Below are 9,951 nucleotides of genomic sequence, written 5' to 3'. Positions count from 1 at the left end.
GCACAGGAAAGAGAGAAAGAGGAATAGTCAGGTTACAAAATATGAGTGTGGTGCTTGAACTGATTTCTCCTCTAGAATTTTTATGCTGCCCCGAATGAATATTTGTTCAGTAAACACCATCTAGGGAAATCAGTACAAGCAGGGAGCCAGTCTCCTCAACTCCCAGAGTCCTCTGTCAGATTTGTAACTAAAGTTACAGGTGGAATCACCACAGTCTTTTGAACTGGCAGAGTGAGGAGCATAATACAACTATTAAGAGTGGGGCCTTGCATTGACATATATACGCTACCAAACGTAAAATAGATAGCTAGTGGGAAGCAGTCCCATAGCACAGGGAGATCAGCTTGGTGCTTTGTGACCACCTGGATGGGTGGGATAAGGAGGGTGGGAGGCAGACGCAAGAGGGAGGGGATATGGGGATATATGTATATGTATAGCTGATTCACTTTGTTATACAGCAGCAACTAACACAACAATGTAAAGCAATTATACTCCAATTTTTAAAAAAGAGAGAAAAAAAATAAAATAAAAGGAAGCACATAAAAATAAAAAAAGAGAGTGGGGCCTTGGACCTCACACCAGTCAGAATGGCCACCATCAAAATGTCTACAAATAATAAATGCTGGAGAGGGTGTGGAGAAAACGGAACCCTCTTTCACTGTTGGTGGGAATGTAAATTGGTGGAGCCACTATGAGAACAGTATGGAGGTTCCTTTAAAAACTAAAAACTGGGCCTCCCTGGTGGCGCAGTGGTTGAGAGTCCGCCTGCCGATGCGGGGGATACGGGTTCGTGCCCCGGTCTGGGAGGATCCCATATGCCGCGGAGCGGCTGGGCCCGTGAGCCATGGCCGCTGGGCCTGCGCATCCGGAGCCTGTGCTCCGCAACGGGGGAGGCCGCAACAGTGAGAGGCCCGCATACCGCAAAAAAAAAAAAAAAAAAAAAAAAAAAAAAAACTAAAAACTGAGTTACCATATGATCCAGCAATCCCACTCCTGGACATATATCTGGATAAAACTCTAATTCGAAAATATATATGCACCCCAATGTTCATAGCAGCACTAATTACAATAGCCAACACATGGAAACAACCTAAATGTCCATCGACAGATGAATGATAAAGAAGATGTGGTACATATATACAATGTAATATTACTCAGCCATAAAAAAGAATGAAATAATGCCATTTGCAGCAACATGGATGGACCTGGAATATATATATATATATAAGTGAAATAAATCAGACAGAGATAGACAAGTATCATATGATATCATTCATATGCAGAATCTAAAATACAACACAAATTAACCTATCTATGAAACAGAAACAGACTCACAGACATAAAGAACAGACTTGTGTTGCCAAGGGGGGTGGGGGATGGGGAAGGGATGGACCGTGAGTTTGGGGTTAGTTGATGCAAACCATTATATATAGAATTGATAAACAACAAGGTCCTACTGTAGAGCACAGGGAACTATATTCAATATCTTGTAATAACCTATAATGGAAAATAATCTATAATGGAGAAGAATCTACTCTTGTGCTACAATCTGGACAGGTTGCTCTCCAGGCTGGCTGCACACCTGTTGTCCTGGAGCTTCCCTCCAGCCCCACTTGAGAGATGCTTCCACCTGTCTCCTGTGTTGGGCTCCCCATTGCCAGCATCCCATGTCTTCCTCTTAATTGGTTTACTCCAGTGACTTCCTGAGAAAGAGTACATAGGAAGTAGGGTTTTTTTTTTTTTTTTTTTTTTGCGGTACGCGGGCCTCTCACTGTTGTGGCCTCTCCCGTTGCGGAGCACAGGCTCCGGACGCACAGGCACAGCAGCCATGGCTCACGGGCCCAGCCGCTCCGTGGCATGTGGGATCTTCCCGGACTGGGGCACGAACCCGTGTCCCCTGCGTCGGCAGGCGGACTCTCAACCACTGCGCCACCAAGGAAGCCCGGGTTTTTTTTTTTTTTGAAGCTTTACCCATAAATATCATTGTCCTACCCTGTCAGTACAATCCACTGAGATTGAGAAATTATTGGACTAGGAAACATTTTATTGCAATTTTTCATCCCAAGGCTTGACCAAGTATGGCAGAAATTCCAAAACAGCAGTGGCTTGAACAAGATTGAGGCTTTATCTCTCTTATAATAACGTTGGCATAAGTAATCCCAGGCTGGTATGATGGCCCCATGGTCATCAGGAACCCAGGCCCTTTCCATCCTGTTGCTCACTGTCCTCAACAGACAAATTCCACTTCATGATTCAAGATAACTGCTTCAGCGCCAGGCTTTGCATCCTCATTCAAACCATCAAGAATAAGAAAGGGGAGGGAGAAAGAGAAAGGACACCCCTGAAGAAAACTTCCTAAAAGCTGCACACACTGCTTCTACTTACATCCCATTGACCAGAACTTCGTCATATGACTGCATTAACATTCTATCCTTATTTTATCCTTGTTTTTAACTTTTTCATGATACCTCCCACAGATTTTATGGTACCCCTATATCTACATCATGACTATTATTGGATTTCAAGCACCTGGTGTGAACTAAACATACCTCTTAATTTGTATTACTTTCTATCTTTAATTTATAGCCAGATGTTTGCTGTCATCAGCCACCTTTTCTGTTGTATAGGTTATTCTAAGTTTGAAATGCAACATCATCCTATCCCCCAGAAGAAAACCCACCCCACAAAACAATAATGATTTTTGAAGTTTGGCCTGGTCGTCTTCCAGGGGAATTTGTCCGTGTTGGTGGTGTTAAGCTTCCAAGTGATTCTTAAGTTCCTTGGTGGTGGAGGCATGCCATGTGAGGTGGGGGAGATGCTGCTGTTTCCTGCCACGTGGAGGAAAATGGTTTTACTGAGAAAAAATGAAAAGAAGGGCAGAGAAGAAAGAAGAGTCTTGGCAGCATTCAAGTCCCTTGTTCTATCTGTTTCTAAGACCCAGCTCCCTGTGTGCCCTTCCCACGGTTTGCTTGCTCAAATGTCCATGGATCCTGTTAGTCAATGAATGCTCCCTTAGTAGGTTGCGATTAACATATACACACTACTGTATATAAAATAGATAACCAACAAGGACCTACTGTATAGCATAGGGAACTCTACTCAATACTCTGTAATGGCCTATATGGGAAAAGAATCTTAAAAAGAATGGATATATGTATATGGATAACTGATTCACTTTGCTGTACACCTGAAACTAACACAACATTGTAAATCAACTCTACGATAATATAAAATAAAGATTGAAACATAAAAATAAATAAAAACTAACATGAAAAAGTGCTCCATTTTGGGAATGCGCTTGCACTGTTGGTGGGAATGTAAATTGATACAGCCACTATGAAAAACAGTATGGAGGTTCCTTAAAAAGCTAAAAATAGGGCTTCCCTGGTGGTGCAGTGGTTGAGAGTCCGTCTGCCAACGCAGGAAATGCGGGTTCGTGCCCCGGTCCGGGAGGATCCCACATGCTGTGGAGCGGCTGGACCCGTGAGCCATGGCCGCTGAGCCTGTGCGTCTGGAGCCTGTGCTCCACAGTGGGAGAGGCCACAACAGTGAGAGGCCCGCATACCGCAAAAAAAAAAAAAAAAAAAAAAACTAAAAATAGAACTACCATATGACCCAGCAATCCCACTACTGGGCATACACCCTGAGAAAACCATAATTCAAAAAGAGTCATGTACCACTATGCTCGTTGCAGCACTATTTACAATAGCCGGGACATGGAAGCAACCTAAGTGTCCATTGACAGATGAATGGATAAAGAAGATGTGGCACATATATACAATGGAATATTACTCAGCCATAAAAAGAAATGAAATTGAGTTATTTGTAATGAGGTGGATGGATCTAGAGACTGTCACACAGAGTGAAGTAAGTCAGAAAGAGAAAAACAAATACCGTATGCTAACACATATATATGGAATCTTAAAAAAAAATATGGTTCTGAAGAACCTAGGGGCAGGACAGGAATAAAGACGCAGACCTACTACAGAATGGACTTGAGGACACTCCTGCAGGGCAGAAGTTGAGACACAGATGCAGAGAACAAACGTATGGACACCAAGGGGGGAAAACCGCAGTGGGGTGGTGGTGGTGGTCGTGGGATGAATTGGGCGATTGGGATTGACATGTATACACTGATGTGTATAAAATTGATGACTAATAAGAACCTGCAGTATAAAAAAACAAACAAAAAATAAAAAAAGCAGCTAATACTAAACTTTCTTTGGGTTATTTGTATGGAAATATGTTAATATAAGTGTTTCAGACATTACATGAAATTTCTAAAAAAAAAAATGTTTCTGAAGAACCTAGGGGCAGGACAGGAATAAAGATGCAGACATAGAGAATGGACTTGAGGACACGGGGAGGGGGAAGGGTAAGCTGGGACGAAGTGAGAGAGTGGCATGGACTTATATATACACCAAATGTAAAATAGATAGCTAGTGGGAAGCAGCCGCATAGCACAGGGAGATCAGCTCGATGCTCTGTGACTACCTAGAGGGGTGGGATAGGGAGAGTGGGAGGGAGACGCAAGAGGGAGGAGATATGGGGATATATGTATATGTATAGCTGATTCACTTTGTTATAAAGTAGAAACTAACACACCATTGTAAAGCAATTATACTCCAATAAAGATATTAAAAAAAAAAAAAGTTCCATTTTGCTCAAGCCAGTTTGATTCGGATTTCTGTCACTTGAAAACACAGTGATCTTTACTAATTCATATTCATACAAAGTAGATTCTTATACTTGCCGCAGAGATTTCTCCCTATGCCTATGGCTAATCTCCGCCCACCTCCAACCCTGGAGGTGGGGAGAGGTTAGAGTTGGAGCCAAAGGCTAGAGGTGATGGAAATGTTGTGGTGATGGAAACATTCCAAAACTGAGGGTGGTGATCGTTCCACAGCCCTGTGAACACAGCAAAAGCCATTGATTGGCATAAATAGGTGAATTTCACGGTGTGTGAACTATATCTCAATTAAGCTGTTTTTAAAAACCATTACAAGTTGTAGATTTGCCATCTGTACCTATAAAATAGTTAAGAAGGAATTTTCCTTGTATCTATCTGAAGCCAATTTAACTCAGGGTCCTGTAAGAGTGGTGACCAAGACTATTCATGTCATCCTCACAGAAGACAACCAAGCTGTGTTCCTGCAGCAGCAGAGCAGGGAGTGCCTGTTCTCAGAGACAAAAAACAATCGCTGTGGCCTGGTCCATGAGGGTTTCCCAAAGACTTGAAAGGGAATCAATCCAGAGTAAAGAAGATATGCTTGAGTGAACATTTTCAATACAGTAAAAATAGAATAAGAAAGTCTTGAGAAACATTGAGTTCATGTTCTAATGTAAACATTAGGTTCTTTTTCATTTAGACTTGTACTCTTAGCACAAGTTAAAAACACAAGGGCCTACTTAGAAGACATGCCTGGAAAATCAAGAATCATTCAGCAGTTTTTTGGATTTATATATTTTTATTTATTCATTCTCACGCTTCCTAGGAGCCCTCCGTGTGGGAAGCTGAGTGTGCAGAGATGATCAAGACATAGCCCCAGCAAGGAGGAGCTCTTGGCCCACGGGTGGAGTCTGAAGTGCTCAAGTAATCTCAACCCAGCATGAAAAGTACTACGTGAAGGCCTGAACTGGGGGCGCTTGGGGCCGCTGCAGGAGGGAGTTGGCCTGGGTGCCCTGAGAGACAGTGGTGTTAAGGTCTATTTACTCACAGCTACTGTGGTGCTTGTTTATCTGCCTAAGCCTCCACTTTCCCACCTGTAAAGTGAAGCTAATTATAGTAAGGAATGATTGCATCTGTGCAGTAGCTGGCCAGACTTGAAAGAAACACAGATCATACTCCTGCTGGTGAGTTAACTCCCTTGGAAGACTGTGACCCAATATATAAATTTCTGGAAGGAGTTGCCTACATACAAAATTTCCATTAGTGTTATCAGATTTTTTATTCATTTATTCATCCCATAAACATTTATTTAACTTCTAGTCGCCATGCTTTTTTAACTGGAATACACAGCAGGGGTGAGCAGTGGTGGATCAGAGGATATATAGACTCAGAAATTCAATATGGCACATCTTTTCAAAGCATTAAGTTTACCTAGTATAAGCAGTTCATAACACTTTCATGTTAAAACAAACAGGGGTATGTTATAGACAGGATTGTAAAATGCATACAAAGTTTTAGGATAAAGCTTTGGGGGCTCATGGTGGACTTCTTTGATTTATGTCTTCCAGAATTCAGGGGGAATGTGTTCCTTCTCTTCTGCCATTAACTGAACATCGGTTGTTAAATAAGTATCTTAGAAGATACAAAATATACATCCCTCCAAAAGTATATAATCTGAACTGAAACAAGATACATGAACAAATGAATCAAGTAGATATCCATACGTGTGTCTTTTTTGAGAAGTATGAGAAATTGCTTCTGTGTCTGTGAAGTCATTGTATGTTAGACTCCAGCCATGACATAACTGTGAGAAACCAATTCAGGGTCCCCACTAGAGAAAACTGGAGAAAAAAGTAAAATTCTGCAGGTAACTCACTAAGGAAACAGATTCAGAAATACCAAAGAATGGGTCTTTCTTACACAGAGCAAAAGCTCACATCTGCTAAGGTGACAAAGGCAGGTGGGCTTGGGAGGATACAGAAGTTTACAAAGAGGAGGAATTGGGGGAAGGCCATTCCAGGTAAATGCAGTGACATCTAGAAAAGGAACAAAGTCAGGAAAAGTGAAGTTGTATTTGGGGTTCAGGGAGTAATCATTTGGTCTAAAACAGAAGTTTCCCCAAACATACCAGTGCGGCCTAATGAAGGGACCTTGAAACCAAGGACAAAGAATGTGAAATGTACCTGCCACTTAGGACACGCTCAAGTGAAACTTACTGTCTTAACACAAACAGGACGAGGCGTGTGTGATGATGTACTCTACAGCGTCCTGGCAAGTTAAAACGAGTTCAGCACCAGAGTCTGCTTGAAATGTTTCCAGTTTCCTCCCTCCTCCTCTTTCCTCACCTCCCTGTCTATTCTCTCCCATTCCAATAGGCAAACAGAAAACATTCTGCAGTACCACCCACTCCATTATATGCAATTAAGTCAGGAGTAGTCCTGTGGGATGACTCTCCAGAGGTGGAATAATTTATGCGGGTAGATAAATTGGGAAAGTGTTGGGATCGCCCAGTTTTGGGTGTGTATTAATTTTTGTATTAATTTGGGTGTGTAATACAATACGCAAGTTTTTATTAATTTTTACATCTTCATAGTTGCTAGATGTCCTGGGAAGGAACCGTGTCTTGATTAGCTTAGTTCCCGTGTCTTGGCACATAGTGCGAGATCTGAGGGAGTCAGCCACAGGCAGGCCTAGAAAACCGCAGGCCTCACCCCACCAGGCTGAGTTTTACTGGGTGGTCAATTGCAGGACATGACATGTGCTTTCTGCAGCAATCCCAGAGAGAAAAGGAGGAGGAGGATCTGAGGGTTGTATGCCAACAACTCCTTCCCAAACCACCAGCATCTCCTGGGGGGAAATTGGAGTAAGGTGGCATGAGAGGACAGATGTGTTATCCTAAAACGTGTCCCTAGAGGCCAAAACGTCTGTGCCATATGTGGCATTACTAACCATGTGTGCACTGGGTGGTCTATGTGATGGGGACCTTGCTAAGGCCAACTTGAAACAAGAGGCCCACTGAACAAAGATGTTCGTTCCAGCTGGTTCTGTGTCCAGTGGTGGAAGCTGCAGCGTAACATTTGTCCTGGAAAAGATCAGTTGATCAGTCCCTCTTACTTATGGGATAGATGCATTGTCCAGGAGACATTGGAGGAGGGCAGAGGGTGTATCAGAAGGAATTCTGGCACTGTTCCTCCTGGAAATCTCTAGGATGCAAAGTAGGTTGCCAGGGAGGGATGGAAGGAATTTGCATAAGGAGCCCAGGGCCTCCTGGGAGAGAATGAATCTGGGACCCAACACTTTGGGCCTCAATACCTGTTTTCAGACTTGCAAACTGGCTGGTCAGATGGAAATAGCATCGATCTTTCCAAGAGACAATAAAATTTGAGAATACAAAGCAGATTATGCAACAAGACTTTTATTTATTTTTTATTAGTTTCTGCTTTATAATAAAGTGAATCAGTTATACATATACATCTGTTCCCATATCCCTTCCCTCTTGCGTCTCCCTCCCTCCCACCAAGACTTTTATTTTTTATTTAAATTATTTTTAAAACAGTACTTTTTCCCTAGAAGGTGGCACATTTTCAACAATAAAAAGTCTAACGACCCAATGATGCTCTGCCTAGAAATATATACATACAATATTAATTTGACAATATTAAATCAGTGGTAATCACCATAGAACTGGGCTGTAAGTAAATTGTATACTATAACAGAAGAATGTGGGATTCTAAGCCAATTAATAATATATAATATATATAATAATATATAGAGAGAGCAAACGCTTAGCCCATTTATTAAAACCAAAGTTTTCAAGCCTAATAGTACACAAGAAATAATCACACTAATTACAAGTAATTATTGCAAGTTCTTTTTTTTTTTTTTTTTTTTTTTAAGGCCTGGGCTTGGGCTTGCCTGGTGGCACAGTGGTTGAGAGTCCGCCTGCCGATGCAGGGGACACAGGTTCGTGCCCCGGTCCGGGAAGATCCCACATGCCACGGAGCGGCTAGACCCGTGAGCCATGGCCTCTGAGCCTGCGCGTCCGGAGCCTGTGCTCCGCAACGGGAGAGGCCACAACAGTGAGAGGCCCAGGTACCGCAAAAAAAAAAAAAAAAAAAAAAAAAAAAGGTCTGGGCTCAAGGTGGCTTGTGGGTCCTTCCTGTGCTGCATCTCTCACTCAGGCCCTTGGTGCCGGCAGGATGGGCAAGTGTCGTGGTTTTTGTACTGTCAGGAAGCTCTGTAGCCACGGAAAAGACCAGAAGTGGCATGATAAACAGTACAAGAAAGCCCATTTTGACACAGCCCTGAAGCCCAGCCCTTTTGGAGGCGCTTCTCATGCCAAGGGAATTGTACTTGAAAAAGTAATGGTTGAAGCCAAACAGCCACATTCTGCCATCAGGAAGTCATGGTTCAGCTAATCAAGAATGGCAAAAAAAAATCACAGCCTTTGTACCCAATGATGGTTGCTTGAATTTTATTGAGGAAAATGATGAAGTTTCAGTTGCTGGATTTGGTCACAAAGGTCATGCTGTTGGTGACATTCCTAGAGTCCACTTTAAGGTTGTCAAAGTAGCCAACATCTCTCTTTTGGCCCTATACAAAGGCAAGAAGGAAAGACCAAGATCTAAATTGTGATGGTGAAAGCACAATAGTAATAAATTTTCATATGCCAAAAAAATAATAAATAAAATAATAAAAAAGGTCTGATTTGCCTTCTTCATGCAATCAGCCTAGTGTCTGTTCCATATGTATATCAAGTTCATGGGGTTTTAGAATTAAAAGGGATCTTAGAAACCAAAGGGATCCAGTTATTTAGTTAGGCAGATACCCCAGTTCTCTCATTTTACAAATGAGTAAGTGACATACCCAAGGTCAAGTTATTGCACGGACAAAACTAGACCAGTCTCTTGATTTCTAGTTCATACCTTAAAATGTACATTTTCAAGTATGCAGTGTTCTATAAATATCAATTAGGACAAGTTTATTCACAATGCTGTTCAAGTTTACTATATCCTTACTGACTGTCTACTTGCTCTATCAATTATTGAGAGAGGTGAAATCATCAAATATAATTGTGGATCTATTTTTTTAAATGTACATTTAAAACTATTTCCTAATTCTGAATTTTCTCTCTTTTAGACTGACTTTCCATCCACCTGATCTAAATTAAAAACACTTCTCTGCATGGACAGGAACGGCAGAAAGGAATCAATAAGTAATACAGAGTTGTCCCCAAACTCTGGCACTTCCTGGAAACAGAAGGGATTACAGTGAGATGTGGA

General features: G+C 41.9%; 1 protein-coding gene across 1 annotated transcript; it reads left to right on the top strand.

Annotated features, from left to right (window-relative positions):
* Positions 1-8,854: 8,854 nt before the first annotated feature.
* Positions 8,855-9,304, top strand: LOC309815873 (small ribosomal subunit protein uS12-like; the record flags this gene model as incomplete). Its single annotated transcript, XM_082642974.1, is given in 3 exon segments — positions 8,855-9,070; positions 9,073-9,098; positions 9,101-9,304. Coding segments are annotated over 3 exon segments (432 nt in total). The 5' UTR covers positions 8,855-8,868.
* Positions 9,305-9,951: the final 647 nt, after the last annotated feature.

Source organism: Mesoplodon mirus (genome assembly GCF_964341445.2).
Source record: "Mesoplodon mirus genome assembly, chromosome: 2".
NCBI classification, from domain to species: Eukaryota; Metazoa; Chordata; class Mammalia; order Artiodactyla; family Ziphiidae; genus Mesoplodon; species Mesoplodon mirus.
Note: the sequence above shows the minus strand (reverse complement) of the source record. Positions and strands in the feature narration are given on the sequence as shown.